The 23,276-nt window shown below is 44.8% G+C and overlaps 1 protein-coding gene across 1 annotated transcript; it reads left to right on the plus strand.

Moving 5' to 3' along the window:
- Nucleotides 1–22,211: 22,211 nt before the first annotated feature.
- LOC110718039 (wall-associated receptor kinase-like 2) lies at nt 22,212–23,027 on the plus strand. Its single transcript, XM_021896841.1, has one exon. It carries the CDS (start codon nt 22,212–22,214, stop codon nt 23,025–23,027), a length of 816 nt encoding a protein of 271 aa, XP_021752533.1.
- Nucleotides 23,028–23,276: the final 249 nt, after the last annotated feature.

The following is a 23,276-nucleotide window of genomic DNA, read 5'->3' on the forward strand; positions in this document are numbered from 1 at the left end:
CCCCTTACCACCATGGAGTCCTCCGGACGAATGATCAAATGGGCCATAGAAATGCAGAGTCTCGAAGTTACTTTCGAGCCTAGAAAAGCAGTGAAGGGCAAGCCTTTGCTGACTTTATTGTAGAGATGACTCGTCCTCCTGACTCTCAAGTTTCCAGACCAAGTCTGGAAGGTATATGTGGACGGAAGCTCTACTTCAAACGGTTGTGGAGCAGGCGTCGTATGTCAATCTCCAGAGGGCGACAGGTTCGAGTATGCTCTACGCTTCAGTTTCCAGGCTTCAAACAATGAGGCAGAATATGAAGCTTTACTAGCCGGGATCCGCATGTGTAAGGCGGCAGGGGCAAGGAAAATAGACGCCTGTTCTGATTCACAACTGATAGTGAGTCAGTACAATGGCGAATACGAAGCAACACATCCGGCCATGATCAAATATTTACAGGCGGTCCGACAAGCAGTCGGCTCCCTTGAGGAATTCCATCTGATCCAAGTACCGAGATCAGAAAACAACCAGGCAGATGCACTCTCGAAATTAGCATCATCCGCCTCCTCCGATACTCCTCGAACTGTGTTTTGGGAAGTAATGGAGAAGAGAAGCATCGAGGAAAACCCTATTGGAATCCTAGACAGAAGCTCAACCTGGATGGATTCAATCAGGGCATATCTGACAAACGGTACACTGCCGGATGATCCTCAACAGGCGGCATCACTGAAAAAACGAGCCTCCTGTTTTGAAATGATACAGGGAGAACTGCACAAGAGGGGGCACCTTCAACCCTTCTTAAAGTGTGTTACTCCTGAAAAGGGACGAGAGATACTAGATGATCTTCACTCTGGTTTCTGTGCTTCCCATATAGGTGGTAGGATGCTTGCTCAAAGGGCAAGGCGGCAGGGCTACTTTTGGCCTACTTTGGAAGCAGATGCAATGGAGATGGTGAAAAAATGTGACAAGTGCCAAAGGTTTGGCAAATTAATTCACCGTCCGGCTACTGACCTCACTACCATTCACAGCCCACTACCGTTTGCTAAGTGGGGCATGGACATTCTGGGTCCATATACGCCTGCTACAGGCGGCAGAAGGTATATACTTGTTGCCGTTGACTACTTCACTAAATGGGTAGAGGCGGAGGCTGTAAAGGGAATCAAGACGAAAGATGTAATTTCATTCATTTGGAAAAAACGTCATCACTCGGTTCGGGGTTCCCATGTCTATGGTTTTTGATAATGGTCCCCAATTTGAGACGCCTGTTCTCAAAAGCTGGTTGGGAGACCAAGGAATTGCACATTACTTTGCATCTGTCGGCCGTCCACAAGCAAACGGCCAGGTAGAAGCCTTTAATAAAATCATCTCAGACGGTCTCAAGAAAAAAGATTGAACGAGCAGGCGGCCTATGGGCAGATGAACTACCACAGGTTCTTTGGGCCATTAGGACGACTGAAAAAGGGGCGACTGGAGAAACTCCCTTCCTCCTAACTTATGGTGCAGAAGCTGTTCTTCCAATAGAACACTACGAGCCGACTCTTCGAGTAATGCTATATGACGAAGAGGCAAACTGGGAAGCTATGCGCCTGGCATTAGACTCACTTCCTGAAAAAAGGGGCAATGCTGTTTTGCGCCATGAGATCTATCGCCTAAGGATGACTAGATCATACAACAAGAAAGTACACAGGCGTCCACTCAAAGTAGGGGACTTTGTACTTAGAAAAATGGAAGCAGTTGGTAGGGCCAATGAGTCTGGAAAACTAACTCCCAACTGGGAAGGACCCTACCGAATCTATGCGGAAGTCAGGGACGGTACCTACCGTCTGGAAACACCAGACGGACAACCGTTGCCTCGAACTTGGAATGTAGATAACCTTAAGAAATATTTCTTTTGAATGATGTAAAGTAAAGAGCTACTTAATAAAGTTGGCACTTACTATTCAATTTTGTATTACGAGGGGCATGCCGTCTGTACCTTTACAGTCGGCTACTCTCCATTGAGTTTCACTCTTTATCTTTAGAGGGGCATGCCGTCTGTTCCTTTACAGTCGGCTACTCTCCATCGAGTATTTTACTCACAATACTTAGCTAAAAAGATTAGGGCCTGGCCGATCCTGTAACTAACAGGCGGCTACCCTTCTTTTACTTAGCACCTACGTTCACCAAGAACTTACCAAGGCCACCGGCCGAATGATCAGACCAGGCGCCAAGCCACCTGATCAAAACTACAAAACTAATTCGACCTGTCCCAACATCATAGCAGGCGTCCGACGGCATCCCTCCGGATGAAATTCGTCGCAGAGAGCAGCTCCCTTTTGGGTGGAACATTGTTCTATAAACTAATTACACGGCACCTATACGACTGTCCCCAAGGGCAACCACGTAGCCGTTTTTGAGACAAAGATAACTCTATCACTAACCAAACCAATGGTAGCAGTTGACATCTGAGTCAGATAACCGCCTGTATTACTTGGGATAAATGCAGGGGGTACCTATTGAGTTAATAGCCAACAAACATTGGCGAATCAAGGGGTCTAGCCGGCCTACGCCGCCTGGTACCTCTACTTCTCAAACAAAAGTGATGGCGACTGAGTAACTCCAAAGTTAACTCATAGTCACTCCTTCAAATTTGGTATGGAATCTAAAAAGTTTGAGTCGTCCGCTTGTTTTAAACAAACAAGGGCACTCGAACCCCTATTCCTACTGGATAACCTATCGAGTTAAAAGCCAACATTGGCAATAAAGGGAAACAACCGGTACCCGCCGCTTGTTTTCCTACTTAAATTCCTTGGCTACTAGGTAATTCTATTTACTTGGTCAAATTGAATAAAGAGTTAGAATACCGATTGATTAAATGGCCGACTGATCATCTATCCTGGAAACAGACAACCAGTCGTCCAGGGGCATAGGCGGCATACTTACTATTTGTACCTATCTTAACGTTCGGCCATACACAACAGTCGGTCAAGTGAGCAAATTTCAAATACTTAGACAAATTTGAACAAAAACAAAAAATTTGATTAAAATGAGCCGGCCATAAAAGACCAGCAGAATATTCAAAACCCCGGCCCCCTGGCCGGGTAATTACAAAGCAAACGGCACGCAGGCCGTGAAAAAAAAAAAAAAAAAAAAAAAAATATACTTAAAGCTTAAGAAGGGGGCAGTTCAGTATCAGCAGCAGCCGCCTGGTCAGCACTCTTCTTGCTGGACTCGGCCTTCGCTGCATCATCTTTTGATGCCTTACCCCCAAGTGGCACAAGCGCCACAACCGGCTCTTCCTCCTCCAACGCAACGTCCATCGCCTCTTCTTCAGCAGCCGCCAGGATCTGTTGATTATATATTTCCGAACACTGGCGGTACGTTCTTTCCCATGAGGCAAAGTCGGCACTGGGGAACAGTCGTTCCCAGGTCATGCGTTGGATTTGGGCGGAGTCTTCCACCATCTCCCGGACGAGCTCTTGTTTCTCTTGCTCGGCCTTGTCCGAGAGCTCTTGGGTAAGACTCTTCTCCTGGTTCACCAGGCGTTCTTTTACGTTAGCCAAAGATTTCTCCATGGCTTCGTAAGAGTGCATTTTTTGGCGAAGGGGTTTCAGCTCGGCTTTAAGTTTGGTGACGGTCCCCTCCAGCTCGTCAACCTTCTTTTGGGCCGTCTCTAGCTGAGCCCGAACAGCGGCGGTCGCCTGCGCCTGATAATAAAGAAGATCAAGGGTCAGTACTTCATTTTGGGCAATTTGAAACATTGCCTTATCACAGCTGGAGGCGGCCATAGCCTTTGCGGCCTTTACCTCTTTGTTTTTCCGATCAATCGGCTTGCGAAGGCTGTTGACTCGGAGCAGGGCCTAAGTACAAAGAAAAGCAGGCGTCAGTTTCCAATCAAAAGAGTTAACAGGCGTCCTGGAACTTAAAAGCTCAAAAAGGTGCTAAGTATACCTCAGCTAGGATCCCTGAAATTCCATCGAGGTCAAGGGTGCCGGCACCCTTGACCGCCTCCCTGTCAGAGGGAGGAACTACTTTAACCATTGACTTGGCTACCTCAACCAAGTCAAGTCCCTGGGGGCCGGCTGCATTAAGCAAAAGGAAAAAACAAGTTAGACCTAATCAAGAAGGAAGCAAGGGTGAGTTTTTACAAGCAAGTGTCCATACATCTAGGCGGCCCCGCCTGGGTTTTTGAAGAAGTGGCCGGCTGCTTCTCAGCCGCCACTGTTTTCCTGGAAGACCCAGGAGAGCTTGCAACAGTCGTTCTCCGGGCCTTGGGGTCCGGCTGTTGCGAGGAAGAAGCCCTTGGAGTGCCAGACTGAAAACAAAAAAGAGTTAGTATATGCATAATACAACTAAAAGGAGAAAAGTTTTCAAAGCTTACCAAGGGTGCCTCCTTGCTGGGGGAGTCGGCATACGACTGCTTCATTAGCGAGACCCGCAGCATGGCCGCCGCAGTCTTAGATGCTGTTATTTTACTCATGGCGTCGGCTGAAAGAAATAAACAGCAAAGTTAGTAAAAATCCCAAGTAAACAAGGCGTGAAAAAACAGAGTATTCGTCAGGCCGGCTACCTCTAGAGCACCGACTGCCGAGGCCACAGGCGGCCAAGAAATACTCATCATAGAGCCACTTGAAGTTCGGGACGCAGTTTAGGGGTACTTGCTCTCGTACCCCTGAAGTAGAGTTCACCCTAGTCTCTACTTTGAAGAGTCCTTTGTCTAGGATCTCTCTTTTAGCCTTTGGGGGAACAGGCGGCATGCTGCGGCCGCCTGCGAGAAGAGGCGGATCCCTGTTCCACTTGTTAAAACGTTTGTTCAGCTCCGTGTCTGAACTCTCGATAATAAGGAAGGTGTTCCGCCAATCCTTCCATTTGTTTGCCTTACCTCTCGTCATGAGGTAACCCCTATGGCTTGTTAGTTGATACCAGCCGGTACCTCCCGACTTAGGGGTCCGGCTGAGATAGTTCATATGGGCGAAAGCCTCAAAACTTGGCTCCACCCCGTTCAATTCGCACCCGGCCACATAGCCGAGTACGTTAACCCAAGAGTTGGGGGCTAACTGCCATAACCCCAGATCATACCCATCTAAAATCCGCTGAACAGCCGGATGTAATGGGAAGCGCAGACCAGCTTTGATGGCCGCCACATAGCAGCCAAAGCAGCCGTCACCATAGCTGGTACCAGCCGGCCAGACGACAGTATCTTCTGGATCCGGCACAAACAGTAAATACTCCAGGCCCATTTTGTGGTTAGCAATAAAGCTCGCCACGTTGTCTCGCATGGTTGCGATCCGGCCCCGGGGCACCCTGCAGTAGTAGGGGGCGTTTTCCTCTCTGTAAGAGGCGGACGGCTCTGCCCAATTATCCCCCTTCTCCACTGCATGGGAACTTCTCGCCTCTTGTAGGCGGCTATGTTTTTCTTCTGAGCCAGAAGAACTATGGTCAGAAGAGCTGGATTCGGACTCGTCCCCTGACGAGTCCGAAGAGGACGACTCCTCCCCTCTCCTAGAGGGGCCCGCCTCCTCTCCCTTAGAAGGAGCAGAAGGAAAATTAGACATGTCCACGGTAAGATGAGAAGGGAACACCTTGGTCCCTCTCTCAGAACTGTCAGCTTGACAGTCGCCTCGTTCTACATCTGGTGCCTGGTCAGATGTTTCGCTAAGGAGCACCCTTTGGGAGGAGCCGTCTGAGTTTGATATCATAGCAGTCTTTTTTGTTCTGGCCATCACGTTCTGCATAGACACAGATTCAGTCGGACTTTGTATAAAGGGCAAAGATGGGTCCAGAAAAGGGCAGGCGGCACTCCTAGTCCTAGATTCAGCCGTCCCCGGTGACCGGCTGATCACTAACTTAGGGCGTGTCGTGTGCTTCCATGGTGCCATTTCAAAAAATAAAAAGAAAATTAAGAGTAAGAGAACTGAGTTACCTGAACGGATGACGGTTGATGAAGTCCTGAAAGTTCGGGTCAGTCGGCTTGTCAGAACAGGCGGTAGGCAGAAAAAGTCCGAAAATGTCAGAGCAAGTTCAGGGGTCCGAATGTTCTCGCAAAAGTTCTCAAATGTGAAAATGACCGAAGTCAGCACTTCCTTTTATAGGCAAAATGAGAAGGCGAAGGGTCGCTTCCGAATTCAAATTTGGGCGGGAGAATCTCCCGGCCGTCTGCAAGGTGACACCTGTAACGGGCCGTCGCCTGTCACCGTGCGACACCTGTCACAGGCGACACGTGACCAGTCGCGTGCCACCTGTGAGGGGCAAATGATTAGGGGATTTTTGTCCACCAATCACCGTCTGACAAGTGGACCAACCAGGTTCCGCCACGTGTCCTTCACGAAGGCCAACAGGAGCTTGCCACGTGTCAGTCACAGATACGTCCTCCACGGACCACTTAAGACACGCCACGTGTCCACCCATGCCAAATGGGACAACCGGCCATCAAGGCCCATTTCAGTCTAGAGGCCCGATCAGCCCTAGGTTTACCTTAAACCTAGAGAGTTGCACGCTTCCCAAGGCTATAAATACTCGATTAATCCTCATTAATCACACAACAGAAAAGAACCGAATAATTAAGAGATCAAGCAGAGAAGAACAGACTTATTAACAACCGGCTAATCTCGCTAACAACACAGATTACCAACACTAAGCACTCTCACCTAGAGAGATCTGATTACTTTAATTTCTGTATTGATTACTCCTTAATCAGGTACTAACTTGACCGTTGGAGGCGGAGCTCTCAGGAGTCTCCGTTATTTTGCAGGTACAGGCGTCCGGTTCCAGTCTCGGAATTGTAACTCTCCCGCAGGACATCAGAAAACCCCGAAACACCTTGAGTATGAACATATAGGGGGAGTTATGGGGTTTTATATTTAACCATGACTTCTACTGGGAATACAGGACGCTGTATTTTCCTTATTATTATTATTATTATTATTATTATTATTATTATTATTATTATTATTATTATTATTATTATTATTATTATTATTCTTATTCTTATTATTATTATTATTATTATTATTATTATTATTATTATTATTATTATTATTCTTATTATTATTATTGTTATTATTCTTCTTATTATTGTTATTATTGTTGTTATTATTGTTGTTATTGTTGTTATTATTGTTATTATTATTGTTAATATTATTATTATTATTATTATTGTTATTATTATTATTATTATTATTATTATTGTTGTTATTGTTATTATTATTGTTATTATTGTTGTTATTATTATTGTTATTATTGTTATTATTATTGTTATTATTGTTATTATTATTGTTATTATTATTATTATTATTCTTGTTGTTATTATTATTATTCTTGTTGTTGTTGTTATTATTATTATTATTATTATTATTATTATTATTATTATTATTATTATTATTATTATTATTATTATTATTATTATTATTATTATTATTATTATTATTATTATTATTATTATTATTATTATTATTATTATTATTATTATTATTATTATGCGCAGGACGTCCAATCACTTCATGTGACATTTGCCTACCCAGTTAGCTCCCGGTGTAGTTTATCTCAATTTATTTAGGGCAGGGAATTGGTAGGAAACCCGTTCGATGTGTAATCAAATTAAATAAGCAATTGGTTTATCCATTTCTTTGTTGGTTGTGTTGTGTGCTCGAAAACAGGTGCAACAAGGTAAGTTGTGTTTTGATAGGATTAAATCATGTTAGTGTGTACTGTTTACGCTTATGTACTCAGCATTGCTGATTGTTTGTTGTATGTTTCTTTGGCCTTGTCTTTATCTTGGCCCTACGACGACCCAATTCTAATGACGAGTAGTGGGGACAAAGTAGAGAGAAGCTTTTCAGGTGTGGAAGCATATTCATGATGGGCATGAGTGAAGAGCGAATTATATTTAGTTTATTTTCATAAGAATATGATGTGTTTTTTTGCTTCAATTATTATATATTTTGCTTGTGAGACTAATGCAAAGGTTTTCAAATGTTTTATCTCGGTTTTATTAAGGGCCTACAATGGTTTCAAGTTGTAGGTTAACTTTGTTTGACTTTGGTTGACTTTACTTTAATTTAGTTTGATTTTTTAAGTTGATTTGTTTTGAAAGGTTTGAAGTTAGTCTTTCGCTGTGTGTCTTTGATATTTGCCTTAGCCGTTTTCACGGTGGCAGTAATGTCTAAGAATTTCCTATTTCGTATTTTGAAAGGGCAAAACAAGTATTTTAAAGGAAAGAAATTTCTAGGGTGTTACAGAACCGTGAACGACTGGTAACCCGTTATGACTGAGTCATTTACAACCTGTAACCCAATATGTTTATGATCTGATCCGTTTCAACCCACTACTCGATAAATCCAACTAATTTATAACTTAATTTGATTATAACATGACCCGTTCTGATTAGGGGATTTTTATCCACCAATCAGCATCTGACACGTGGACCAGTCAGGTTCCTCCACGTGTCCTTCACGTAGGCCAATAGGAGTCTGCCACGTGTCAACCAGATACGCCCTCCATGGACCAATTGCGACGCAACACGTGTCCATCCATGCCAAATGGATAAATCAGCCAACAAGGCCCAATCTTGGTGGGAAGCCCAGTCAGCCTTAGGTTTAACCAAAACCTAGTACTGGCACGCATCCCAAGGCATATAAATATGCCCATTAATCCTCATTAAGGGGGATGACGCACATTAAACACTCTCACCTAGAAAGACCAAATTACATTTATTTCCGTGTTAATTACTCCTTAATCAAGTACTAACTTGACCGTTGGAGGCGGATCTCCAACCATCCGGAGCATCCGTTTGTTTTGCAGGTACAAGCGTCCAGTTCCAGTATCGAAATTGTAACTCTCCCGCAGGACATCTAAAAACCCCAAAACATTTTGGCGCCGTCTGTGGGGAGAGTACTTTTGAGATGGCATCCACGTCTGTACCGACTCCTGAAGAGAGGCGTCCCCTAGACAACCCTCAAGTTCAGTCGGACCATGATACTGAAGAAGAATTTGAAGTTGAAGCTCATACAGCTTCAGACGGGACCCTAAGGGCCCGGCGCACCCGTCATATCGAAAGGAGAGAGCGGGAAAATCTTCAAACTGGACTCAGTGATCCAGTAGGCGTACCGCCTGTTCAGCAGCAGCCGGCTGATGGGTCTGCTCCCATTACAAGGAACGAACTCATGACCTTCATGAGGGGCTTCAAGGGAGAGATTCAAGAGTTGCTCAACAGAAAAACGCCTGCTCTGGCTAAGGAGCAGTCGGCTAAAAAACCTTCCTCTTCAGGGAAGAGGAAGCCTGTTCAAGGGAGAGAGGCGACCCCTCATCCCAACTCTAGGAAGTGGGAGCCGCCTGCCCTTGATTTCACAAAGTACCGCTTTCCCACTCCAGGAAAGAGGAAACCCGTTCGTCATATTCAGGCGGACGGGTCGAAGAAAACATACACAGACGCTCGGCTACTGCTCGAGCAGAAGAAGAACGACCGACTGTCAGAGTCGGCCTCTACTTCAGACTTCCAAGACAGTCTGCGCAATACCTCTATGAGGTATACTCAGTCACATCATGAGAGTCAGTCAGGCGGTACCTCCCGTCAGTCCGGCTTTCATAGTGACCAGGCGGTACCAAACTTGTCATTTGTACCGCAACAACAATATTTTTTGCAGCAACCTCTGTTTGGAGGACATGCGGCAAAGAATGTCCAACCTGTGGACTGGCAGCTACGGTTGCTTAGACTTGGGGACAGCCGTCCGCTTTCTCCAAGGAAATTACAGAAGCTGCTCAGCCGACCAAATTGAAAAATGTGTTAGTAGGCGCCTATGATGGCACTACTAACCCAGAAGACCATTTGATGGCATTCACCAACCTGATGTATCTTCAGGGGTTGGATGATCCCACTTGGTGCAAGTGTTTTCCAGCGACTCTCAAAGGAATCGCCCAACAATGGTTCGGCAACCTGCCGACTGGTTGTGTAAATAACTTCAGGACGCTTGCTTACTTATTTACCTCCAACTTTGCCATGAACATACCTGCGAAGAAGACGACCCTTGATTTAGGGACGATTCAGCAGGGCGAGAAGGAGGGGCTTCGTTCTTACATCAGGCGGTTTAACCTGATGCGAATACAGATTCAAGGGCTACCGGATGAGGTGGCCTACACTGACTTTTTCAGAGGCCTCAAAGACGGGTCGACCTTCAAGTTTGATTTAGTTCGAAAAAGGGTGGCGACTCTTCAAGAAGCCTTGATCGAAGCAGAAGCCTATATACAAGCGACTGATATTTGCAGTACGGGAAAACAGTCGGACGGGAAAAAGTTTGACAAAAAAGAAGGACGACAGAAACAGTCGTCCAACAAAGATGAGAAAAAGAGAAAAGAGGTCTGGGCGGCTGATTCCTCTAAACAGCCGGCCCAGAAAAAGAAAAAAGAGTTCAAACCATACTCCCCGAAGTATGCGTTTAACAAGGATAGCCAAGCTATCCTAAAAGAAATTAAGGGACGGATCTTAATTGAGAAGCCGGCCCCCATGAAGGGTTCTGCGAGCAACCGGAACCAAGAAAAATTTTGTGATTATCATGAAGATGTTGGTCATCAAACCAACGAATGCATCAGCCTCATGCGGTATCTGGACCGCCTGGCTGAACAAGGCGATCTTGACTCTTATGTCAAGAAATCTAAGGGGAGCATTTCCTCGAAGAAGCAGTCGGCCCAAAAGAATCAACAGGCCGACAGCTCTGATACAGATGATGCAGTCGTCTACACCATTGCAGGCGGCTTCTCAGGAGGCGGCCCCACTATTAGGGGCAATAAAGACAATATCAGGCGGCTAGACGTCAATTCCGTTCACCAAGAACGACCCTCCAAATATTCTTTTCCTGAGATTGTCATCACTGAAGAAGATTTAGGAGGGGTAAGGGGGCCGCATGACGACCCTATTGTTATTGAATGTAAAGTGGCCAATCAGAGAGTTGGCCGAATCCTCATAGATACTGGAAGCTCCTCAGACCTTATCAGTAGCAAATGTCTGTCAAAACTCAAATATCAGACTGATTGCATACATCCGGTATCTCACCCTCTAGTAGGGTTTGGAGGAGGAGTCGTCCACCCGGTGGGACGAGTGGAATTACCCATCCGCCTGGGTGAAAAAGGAAAGGGACGACACATGGTGGTCCGGTTCTTGGTAGTTGAGGAACTCTCGGCCTACAACATGATTCTGGGACGACCAACCCTGAATAATTCCAAGGCTGTTATAATCCCATCTCTTATGTTGCTCAAGTTTGAGAGGGATGATGGAACAGTCGGCTCCCTAAGGGAGATCAATGGCCCGAGAGTGCTATCTCTCGGATATCAAGCCCACTGTCATGGCCGCTGGGTCAAGTGGTGGAAAAACAGACCTTGACAATGTCAGGGAGAGTGCGCCTGTTCAAGAAGCAGGCGGCAAGAAGAGAAAGGCTGCCCAGATGGGGGCCGCAAGAAAAGAGAAAAAATAGCAATCATTGGCAGAGGAGCGGTCGGATGAATTTCGCCCTCAGCCGGCTGGTGAGAATACGACCCTGATCCTAGACGACTCGCGTCCTGACCGAACAGTCAAAGTTGGGACGACTGCTCTGAGAGTCCTGGGTGACGATTTTCACAAACTCTTGAAAGAATACAAAGACATCTTTGCATTCGAAGTCCATGAAATGCCAGGCATCAGTCCTGACCTGGCGGTACATAAACTGGCTGTGGATCCAAAAAAGAAGCCGGTAAGGCAGAAGAAACGGAACCATGGCGAAGAAAGAAGTCAGGCGGCAGCCGCCAAAGTTAAGAAATTACTTGATGCGGCGTTCATTCGGCAATGTTACTTCCCAGACTGGGTTGCAAATGTAGTGCTTGTTAAAAAGCCGAATGGTACCTGGCGAATGTGTGTAGACTATACAGACTTAAACAAGGCGTGCCCCAAGGACAGTTACCCTCTGCCTAAAATTGATAAACTGGTCGACTCAACAGCCGGCCATGCTCTGATGAGTTTTATGGACGCCTACTCTGGTTTCCATCAAATACCTTTATGGAAGAAAGATCAGGAGAAGACGGCCTTCGTCACTGATCAAGGGTTATACTGTTACACGGTCATGCCGTTTGGTCTGAAGAATGCCCCGACCACCTTCCAGCGAATGATAAACACTGTGTTCTTTGATCAGATTGGGAGGAACGTCGAGGCATACATTGATGATATGATTGTCAAGTCTAAGCTTCAGATAGATCATCAATCGGACCTCCGAGAAACTTTTGCCACACTCAGGCGGCACCATGTCATGCTCAATCCCAGGAAATGTGTATTTGGAGTTGAGTCTGTGAAATTTCTCGGATTCCTTATCAATCAGAGAGGAATAGAGGCGAACCCTGAGAAGATGTAGGCGGTCATCGACATGCAGTCGCCTTGCACCGTCCGAGAGGTACAGAAGCTAACAGGTTGTCTGGCGGCCTTGGGAAGATTTCTAAGCCGATCAGGCGACAAATGCTTATACTTCTTCCAGGCCATTAAGCAAAAAGCAAGGTTTGAATGGGGGCCGGATGCTGAGGCGGCCTTCCAGAAATTGAAAGTTCACTTGCATTCCTTGCCGAGGCTGGTCAGCCCTTTGCCCAAGGAAGTACTCTACATGTACCTGGCCGTCTCTGATCATGCGTTAAGCGCTGTTCTTCTTGCTGAAAGAGACGGCTGTCAGCTCCCGGTCTACTTTGTCAGTCATGTACTAAAAAATGCCGAGTTGAGGTATCCCTTAGTGGAGAAATTTGGTCTTGCACTTTTCATGGCTGTTAAAAAATTGAAGCCCTACTTTTTGGCACATGCAGTCGTCGTGTATACAGATCAACCTATCAAGCGGCCATTGACCACCATGGAGTCGTCAGGCCGGATGATCAAATGAGCCATAGAAATTCAGAGCCTCGAAGTTACTTTTGAGCCTAGAAAAGCAGTGAAGGGGCAAGCCTTTGCTGACTTTATTGTTGAGATGACTCATCCCCCTGACTCTCAAGTTCCAGACCAAGTCTGGAAGGTATATGTGGACGGAAGCTCTACTTCAAATGGTTGTGGAGCAGGCGTCATATGTCAGTCGCCAGAGGGCGACAGGTACGAGTATGCTCTACGCTTCAGTTTTCAGGCCTCAAACAATGAGGCAGAGTATGAAGCTTTACTAGCCGGAATCCGCATGTGCAAGGCGGCAGGGGCAAGAAAGGTAGACGCCTGTTCCGATTCACAATTGATAGTGAGTCAGTATAATGGCGAATACGAAGCAACCCATCCGGCCATGATCAAGTATTTACAGGCGGTACGACAAGCAGTCGGATCCCTTAAAGATTTTCATCTGACTCAAGTGCCGAGATCAGAAAACAACCAGGCGGATGCACTTTCAAAATTAGCATCATCCGCCTCTTGTGATACTCCTCGAACTGTTTTTTGGGAAGTAATGGAGAAGAGAAGCATCGAGGAAGACCCTATTGGAATCCTAGACAGAAGCTCAACCTGGATGGATCCAATCAGGGCATATTTGACAGACGGTACCTTGCCGGATGATCATCACCAGGCGGCTGCGCTGAAAAAACGGGCAGCCAGTTTTGAAATGATAAGGGGAGAACTTCACAAAAGAGGGTACCTTCAACCCTACTTAAAGTGTGTTACTCCAGAAAAGGGGCGAGAGATACTAGACGATCTTCACTCTGGTTACTGCGCTTCCCATATAGGCGGCAGGTCGCTTGCCCAACGGACAAGGCAGCAGGGCTACTTTTGGCCTACTTTAGAAGCAGATGCAATGGAGATGGTGAAAAAATGTGACAAGTGCCAAAGGTTTGACAAACTAATTCACCGTCCGGCTACTGACCTCACTACCATTCATAGCCCACTACCGTTTGCTAAGTGGGGCATGGATATTCTGGGTCCCTATACGCCTGCTACAGGCGGTAGGAAGTACATACTTGTTGGAGTCGACTACTTCACTAAATGGGTGGAGGCGGAGGCTGTAAAGGGAATCAAGACAAAGGATGTAATTTCATTCATCTGGAGAAATGTCATCACTCGGTTCGGGGTTCCCATGTCTATGGTTTTTGATAATGGTCCCCAATTTGAGACGCCTGTTCTCAAAAGCTGGTTGGGTGACCAAGGTATTGCACACCACTTTGCATCAGTCGGCCGTCCACAAGCAAACGGCCAGGTAGAAGCCTTTAATAAAATCATCTCAGACGGTCTCAAGAAAAAGATTGAACGAGCAGGCGGCCTATGGGCGGATGAACTACCACATGTTCTATGGGCCATTAGGACGACTGAAAAAGGGGCGACTGGAGAAAATCCATTCCTCCTAACCTATGGTGCGGAAGCTGTTCTTCCAATTGAACACTACGAGCCGACTCTTCGAGTAATGTTATATGACGAAGAGGCAAACTGGGAAGCCATGCGCCTGACATTAGACTCACTCCCAGAAAGGAGGGGCAATGTCGTCTTGCGCCATGAAATCTACCGCCTGAGAATGATCAGATCATACAACAAAAAAGTACACAGGCGTCCACTCAAAGTGGGGGACTTTGTACTAAGAAAAATGGAAGCAGTCGGTAGGGCTAATGAGTCTGGCAAATTAACTCCCAACTGGGAGGGACCCTACCGAATTTATGAAGAGGTCAGGGACGGTACTTACCGTCTGGAAACACCAGATGGCCAACCGTTACCTCGAACTTGGAACGTAGATAATTTAAAGAAGTATTATTTTTGAATGATGTAAATAGCCGAGAGCTAATTAATTAAAGTTTGATGTTTCATTCAATTTTGTACTAAGAGGGGCATGCCTACTGACAAACAGTCGGCTACTCTCCATGTCTTATTTTCATTCTTACTTAAGAGGGGCATGCCGCTTGTTCCACACAACCGGCTACTCTCCCATAACACAGTTCACCAAGAACTATCAAAGGCTCATGGCCGAAATGATCAGACCAGGCGCCAGGCAAACTGATCCAAATATTAAATTAATTCGACCTGTCCCAATATTATAGCAGGCGTCCGGCGGATGAAATTCGTCGCAGAGAGCAGCTCCCTTTTGGGTGGAACATTGTTCTATAAAATCATTACACGGCACCTATACGACTGTCTAACTAAGACAACCACGTAGCCGTTTCTCAGACAAGGATATCTCTCACTTAACTGACTAATCAGGTCAAACGAGTGTTTGCAATAACCATCCGTGTCAACCAACCGACTGAACTACTTGGGATAAAAACAGTCGGTACCTTATGAGTTAATAGCCAACAAACATTGGTGAATAAAGGGGAACAATCGGTATCCTCCGTTTGATACCTCTACTACTCAGCCACTCGGCGACTAAGTAACAATCATTTTTACTTGGTAACAACTTGGTTTGAGACTAAAAAGGTGTTTATATATCGCCTGATTCTCACTAAGGTCAAATATAGCAGGGACCAGCCGGCCTAGACCGCCTAGAGTCTCTAGCCTTCAAACATGGCAGGTAGGAAAATACTTTCCTACTTGGTTAATTTTACAAATGACAGGACCGCCTGCCTAAATGGGATCCAGTCTTCAAAATGAGTCAGATACTGATTGGATAAATGGCCGACTGATTGCCTAGCCTGGAAACAGACAACCAGTCGTCCAAGGGCATAGGCGGCGTGACTACCTCATACCTGCCTACAACTATCGGCCATGCAAAACAGTCGGTATATTATGCAATTGGATATCAGAGTTTCGATACTTAGGAAAATAAAAGCACAAATTCGAAACATTTTGGCAAAAAGGCGACCTAAAATAATGGTCGCCTGAGTTATATTAACAGCCGGCCATAAAGACCGGCATAAAGATTCATAACCCCGACCCCTTGGCCGGGTAAAAGATACAAAAAGAAGCCGGTCCTAAAGACCGGCAAAATATTCAGAACCGCGGCCCCCTGGCCGGGTAAACAGGAACAAACGGCACGCAGGTCGTAGAAAGAAGACAAAAAACTTAAGAAGGGGGCAGATCTTCAATAATAGCAGCTGCCGCCTAGTCAGCATTCTTTTTGCTAGACTCGGCCTCAGCTGCATCCTTCTTCGATGCATCCACCCCAATCGGCACTATGGCCACTACCGGCTCCTCCACCTCAAACACCTCGTCCTCAGCAGCCGCCAGGATCTCTTGATTGTATCTATCAGAACACTGGCGGTACGTTTTTTCCCATGAGGCAAAGTCGGCATTGGGGAAGAGGCGGCCCCAGGTCAGGCGCTGGATCTGAGTAGAGTCCTCCATCATCTCTCAGACCAGCTCCTTCTTTTCCTGCTCGGCCTTTGCCGAGAGTTCTTCGGTGAGGCTCTTCTTCTGAGTCGCCAGGCGCTCCTTAACGCTCGCCAAGGATTTCTCCAAGGTGTCGTATGAGCTCGCTTATTGGCGAAGAGGCCTCAGCTCGGCTTTGAGATTGTTGATGGTCGCCTCCAGATCATTATTCCTCTTCTGGGCCGCCTCCAACTGAGTCCGGATAGCAGAAGTAGCCTGCGCCTGATAATAAAGAATATCAGTTGTCAAAATCTCATTTTGGGCAATTTGAAACATTGCCTTATCACATTCGGAGGCGGCGATAGCTTTAGCAGCCTTTACCTCTTTGTTCTTCCTATCAAGCGGCTTGCGAAGACCGTTCACTCGGAGCAGGGCCTAAGTAAAAGGGAACAGGCGTCAGTTCCAAACAAAAAACAGGCGTCCTGGAATTTAAATGACAAATATGCTAAGTATACCTCAGCAAGCACCCCTGCGATACCGTCTAGGTCAAGGGTGCCGACACCCCTGACCGCCTCTCTCTCAGCCGGAGGGACGGCTTTGATCATAGACTTGGCCACCTCGACCAAGTCCGGTTCCTGAGGGCCGGCTGCATCAAGCATAAACAAACGCGTTAGACCTAATAAAGAAGGAAGCAAGTCTAAATGCACAAGGACAGTTCCATACTTCTAGGCAGCCTGGTTAGAGTTTGAGAAGGAGTGGACGGCTGTTTCTCAGCCGCCGCATGTTTCCTGGCAGTACCAGGAGAGCTCACAACAGTCGTCCTCCGGGTCCTGGAGTCCGGCTGTTGGGAAGAAGAGGTTCTTGGAGTGCCCGTCTAAAAAAAAACACACAACAAAACACACGGTCAGTATCTGCATAAACTCTTAACTTCGAAAAGGAGTGAGGCTTGGAACTTACCAAGGGCGCCTCCTTATTGGGGGAGTCGGTAGAAGACTGTTGCATGATGGAAGCACGCAACATAGCAGCCGCAGTTTTTGAGGCGGTGATCTTGCTCATGGCGTCCACTGCATGGACAAATACCAAGGTTAATAACAGTAATGCATGGCAAAGGAGAGTATTCGACAGGCCGGCTACCTCTTGAACACCGACTGCTGAGGCCACAGGCGGCCAAAAAGTACTCGTCATAAAGCCATTTAAAGCTCGGGACGCAGTGCAGGGGCACTTGCTCTCGCACCCCTGTAGTAGAGTCGACCCTTGACTCTACTTTGAAGAGTCCTTTGTCCAGGATCTCTTTCTTTGCCTTTGGAGGAACAGGCGGCATGCTGCGGCCGCCTGCAAGAAGAGGCGGATCCCTGTTCCACTTGTTGAAGCGCTTGTTCAGCTCTGTGTCTGAACTTTCAATGATAAGGAAGGTGCTTCGCCAATCCTTCCACTTATTTTCTTTACCTCTTGTCATGAGGTAGCCTCTATGGCTCGTCAATTGATACCAGTCGGTACCACCTGCCTTAGGGGTCCGGCTGAGATAGTTCATATGGGCGAAAGCCTCAAAGTTTGGCTCCACCCTGTGCAGTTCGCACCCGGCCACATAGCCGAGAACGTTGAACCAGGAGTTTGGGGCTAACTTCCATAACCCCAACTCATACCCATCCAAGATCCGCTGAACAACCGGATGTAGTGGGAAGCGCAGCCCAGCCTTGATGGCCGCCTCGTAGCAGCCAAAGCAGGCGCTATCATAGCTAGTACCAGCCGGCCAGACGATCGTGTCTTCTGGATCCGGCACAAAAACTAAAAAGCCGGGGCCCATTGTGTGGTTCGCAATAAAGCTCCCCACTTTCTCTTGCATGTCCTTGATCCGGCCCTGTGGGACAGTGCAGTAGTAAGGGGTATTTTGCTCCCTGTAAGAGGCGGACGGCTCCGCCCAACTGTCCCCCTTCTCAACTGCGTGAGAAAGCCTCGCCTCTTGTAGGCGGCTGTTCTTCTCTTCTGTGTCTAGAGAAGCATGACCAGAAGAACTAGACTCGGACTCGTCCTCTGACGAATCCGAAGAGGACGACTCCTCCCCTCTCCCAGAGGGACCCGCCTCCTCTCCTTCAATGGGAGTAGGAGAGAAGGTAGACATGTCAACTGTAAAATGGGAAGGGACCACCTTGACCCCTCCCTCAGAACTATCGGCGGTCAAGCCGCCTTGGTTTACTTCAGCATCTGGCGCCTGGTCAGATGTTTCACTAATTGGCACCCTGTGGGAGGAGCCGTCTGAGTTCGAGATCCTAACAGTTTTTTTGTTCTAGCCATCATGTTCTGCATAGACACAGAGACAGTCGGACTTTGTATAAAGGGAAAAGACTGGTTCGGAAAAGGGCAGGCGGCACTCCTAGTCCTAGATTCAGCCGTCCCCGGTGACCGGCTGATCACTAATCTAGGTCGTGTCGTGTGCTTCCGTGGTGCCATTTCAAAAAGGAAAAAAAATAAAGAAAAATTAATAGTGAGAGAACCGACGGTTACCTGAACGAGTAAAGTTGACGAAGTTTTGAAAATTCTGAGTAGCCGGCTTGTTAGAGCAGACGGTAGGCAGAAAGAGTCCGGAATGTCAGAGCAAGTTCAGGGGTCCGAATGTTCTCTTCAAAGTTCTCAAGTGTGAAAATGACTGAAGTCAACACACCCTTATATAGGCAAAAACGAGAAGGCAAAGGGTCACCCCCAAATTCAAAATTTGGGCGGGAAAATCTCTCGGCCTTTCACCGCGTGACACCTGTAGCAGGTCGTCGCCCGTTACGGTGCGACACCTGTCACAGGTAACACGTGACCAGTCACGTGCCACCTGTGAGGGGCAAATGATTAGGGGATTTTTATCCACCAATCAGCATCTGACACGTGGACCAGTCAGGTTCCGCCACGTGTCCTTCACGTAGGCCAATAGGAGTCTGCCACGTGTCAACCAGATACGCCCTCCATGGACCAATTGCGACGCGACACGTGTCCATCCATGCCAAATGGATAAATCAGCCAACAAGGCCCAATCTTGGTGGGAAGCCCAGTCAGCCTTAGGTTTAACCAAAACCTAGTACTGGCATGCATCCTAAGGCATATAAATATCCCCATTAATCCTCATTAAGGGGGATGACGCACATTAAACACTCTCACCTAGAGAGACCAAATTACATTTATTTCCGTGTTAATTACTCCTTAATCAAGTACTAACTTGACCGTTGGAGGCGGATCTCCAACCATCCGGAGCATCCGTTTGTTTTGCAGGTACAGGCGTTCGGTTCCAGTCTCGAAATTGTAACTCTCCCGCAGTACATCTAAAAACCCCGAAACACGTTCCTACCCATTGTTTGACTAACTCGACTCGATAATGATCTGACTCGATTTTAACCAATATGATTTGGATTAAAACTTTCTTCAAATTGGGAAAACCCATTTTCAAACCAACCAAGTTCAATCCAAACCGATTATGACCTGAAACGATAATAATCGGACCCCCGATTTCACCCGATCTGTTTTGAACCAAAACCCATCTTTATAAAAATATTTGTCCTTTTCACTTCTTAGGCTATACAATATTTGTTTATCTAAATTTGTCTGGTCAATTCACCTTAATTTTGTTGAACTGAAATTATTTTAATTGAAATGAAATGATTTTTGATGAACAGACATTAATTTTACTGAACTTAAATTATTTTTGTTGAACTTAAATAATTTTTAGTGATTCTCTATTATAATTTTTCCTTATTATTATTATTATTATTATTATTATTATTATTATTATTATTATTATTATTATTATTATTATTATTAATAAATATTAACAAAAACCTACAATGTCAATCAATTTACAAGAAATTAGTGGGGAGCCGAGACACAATCTGGGCCCCCACTCCTCTAGCTATAGCGAACTCGATCCTGCTGAAGATGTGAGCAGCTGCACGGAGCACCTATATCCTGAGTCCTTGCGAACGCCTGAACCCGCTTCAGCAACGCAACAATATCCTTCTCTAAGTCCCCCAATGAAGATGGGAATAAAACCATAGTCAATAGCCCTACAACGGGCTCCATACTTGTCCTGTTTCCGTTGAGCAGCAACCGACACAACACGACCAGGAACAAAGTCAGACTACCCTGATTGTGTTAAAGGAGAAAATTAAACCCCGTCAAATCAACACACACGTCAAGGCCTCTATCCCAAGAATAAAGCAACACATCTGCAGGTCAAAGAGCCCCATCGTTTCCTCCAGTCAACCCAACGTTAACCTCCTTTCTTGCAGAAATCCTGGACCGAAAACACATATCAGCAAGGGTGTCGTAAACAACATTATGCCGGTGTTTAATACCCACCATCCCAGCACAAGACACTGCATGATCTCCAAATATATCCCCATCGAAAACCCTTGAGCAAGCGGAACACGGTGCTGAAACCGAGAACAATGGAACACCCAATCGATAGTAAAGAACACAACGGTAAGCTTTACCATTCATAGACTGACCAACCCTGATATTGGGACCGCCCGTAACTAGGCAGAAGCATGATCCCCCTGCTGGGACTTCCATAAGGCAACCTATTAATAAGTTATTTATTATTTAGTGAACTGATTTTTTTTTTACTAAACTGAACTGAACTTATTTTTGCTGAAATTAAATTTACTGAATATTATTTTTCTAACGTGAAGTGAACAAAGCCTTATATTGTTTTATTAAAACACTGACCGAGTAACCCCTATAATATTGACGAAGTAACCTCTGTAAACCAACCGAGTAACCCCTATAACACTAACGAAGTAACCTTATAAACGCTGGCCACACCTCATATAAGAATTTGTGTATATGAATTTATCTCAAATTGTGTATAAAAACTTTTTTTTTTGTGAACTTATTAATTTAGGGCATGTTGTTCTCTTCACCTTATTAATATAAATTTTCAAAAAAACTAATTTAAGTTCACTAAAATAAAGTTAAATTCAGCAAAAATAAGTTCGATTCGGTAAAGTATTTTAAGTTTTACAATAATAAGCATTATTTAATAAAAGTAAGTTATAATCACTGAAAACATCAGTAAATTCAACGAGCAAATATTATCAATCAATAAAAAATAAATTTTAATCAGTAAAATTAATCTTAATTCAGTTAAAATAATAAGGACGTGATAAGAGCAAAGCCTTACTCAAGAGACTACATATATATTTTCTGAATAATCTTAATTTCAATTAAACTGGGATCAAAAAAGAAGATCTTCTTTACTTTTACGTCATATTTGTTACACTTGTATAACGGGTGTTTCACTTTGCATTTCATTAGACATCGACGAGTGCAATGAAGCTAATGATTGTGAGAAACCAGAGTATTGTTTTAACAAAGTTGGAAGTTATTATTGCAAATGTCCAAGGAGGTACCGTGGGAATTTGACCAAAACTAATATTTGCATTTCTGAATGAAGGGCTTGGCTCGTACCAGTTTTGACTACTGCAGGCATGGAACAAATTTGTGTCCTTAATTGTAGGGCTTATTTGGTATCATTTTTTGTTTTTAATTTTCTGATTATTTTAATAAAAAACCAAAACACAAAAAACATGAAAAAGATGCTTCTATTTTTCTGTGGTCATTTTTCAAATTTATTGATTTTTTTTAATAAGTTTGACCAATTTTTAATAGTATTTATTGATTTTTCACATTCCTCGTACCAATTTCTTTTAGAATTTTACTTATAGAGAATAAAAGTTATTTTGCTTTGACAAGCGTGATAAAAGAAACATATCAAGTAAAAAAACAGAGGAAGTACATGTTATATATGCCTTGAAAATTTATTAGCCCTCTTCAAATTACTATCATGATGTCTCTAGCTTGTTTAGCGAGTCAGAGTCTAAGTGTAAAGTGACATGGCTTTGGAGTTTAGAGGCTTAGAGCATAACATGGCCTCTGGTATGAGGAATGTGCCTAAAGGCCCACAATATATACGTTACTTTTTGGGTGCTGGTTACATTCAGTGTCCAAAAAAAGAAAAGTTATCAAGCAACAAAAGATAAATTTTGAGAGAAATGGTGGCTTGTTGCTTCAACAACAAATGTCTTCAGATGAAGGAGTTGTAGAAAGGATAAAAATCTTCACAATCAATGAGCTAGAAAAATCCACTGACCACTTCAATGAAGATAGAATACTTGGACAAGGAGGTCATGGTACAGTTTATAAAGGAATGTTGAGTGAAGGAAGAAATGTAGCCATAAAGAAGTCTAATAAATTGGAAGAAAGCCAACGAGAAGAATTCATCAATGAAGTGGTTATTATGTCACAAATTAATCATCTAAACATATTGAAGTTGTTGGGATGTTGTTTGGAGACCGACGTACCATTATTAGTATACGAGTTTATTCCCAACGGAACGCTTTACCATCATATTCATAATCCAAATGAAGAGTTTCCAATCACTTGGAAAATGAGGTTACACATTGCTTCTGATTCAGCTGGAGCACTTGCTTATTTGCATTCCTCAACTTCTACTCTCATCTTTCATAGGGATGTTAAGTCTTCAAACATACTTTTGTACGATAAGTATAGAGCAAAGTTAGCAGATTTCGGGTTTTCAAGATCTGTGGCTATTGATCAAACCCGTGTGGTTACTCATGTCATGGGAACGCCTGGTTACTTGGATCCAGAGTACTTTCAATCTCACCAATATACGGAAAAGAGTGATGTTTATAGCTTTGGTGTTGTCCTTGTTGAACTATTGATAGGACAAAAGGCAGTACGTGCTGCATTCGAAGAGGATCGAAGTTTGATTTCATGGTTCCTTTCGCATTTGGAAAACTCTTCTGTGCTTAATATCATAGATTCTCAAGTCCTACTAGAAGGCTCAGAGGAAGAGTTTTTTAGCCATTGCTAACCTTGCAAAACAATGTTTAATCTTGGATGGAAAGAGAAGACCGACCATGAAAGAAATTTGGTTAGAGATAAATAGGATTTTGTCTCTACATGTGCCACATATAAATGATCTTAACAAGCCAAAACCTGAACAAGTGTTTGTTAGAGTGAGCAAGAGTGCGAACTCAAGCACATTTTCATTAGAAAGTAGAGTATTAGATTCTGCCGAATTGTCTCTATTGTTCAATCCTAGATGATTTACATTTCCTTT

Source organism: Chenopodium quinoa, unplaced genomic scaffold (genome assembly GCF_001683475.1).
Source record: "Chenopodium quinoa cultivar QQ74 unplaced genomic scaffold, ASM168347v1, whole genome shotgun sequence".
Lineage (NCBI taxonomy): Eukaryota > Viridiplantae > Streptophyta > Magnoliopsida > Caryophyllales > Amaranthaceae > Chenopodium > Chenopodium quinoa.

Excerpts from the sequence above, each read along its gene's own strand:
- LOC110718039 (XM_021896841.1), top strand. The coding sequence starts at position 22,212 with ATGTCTTCAGATGAAGGAGTTGTAGAAAGGATAAAAATCTTCACAATC.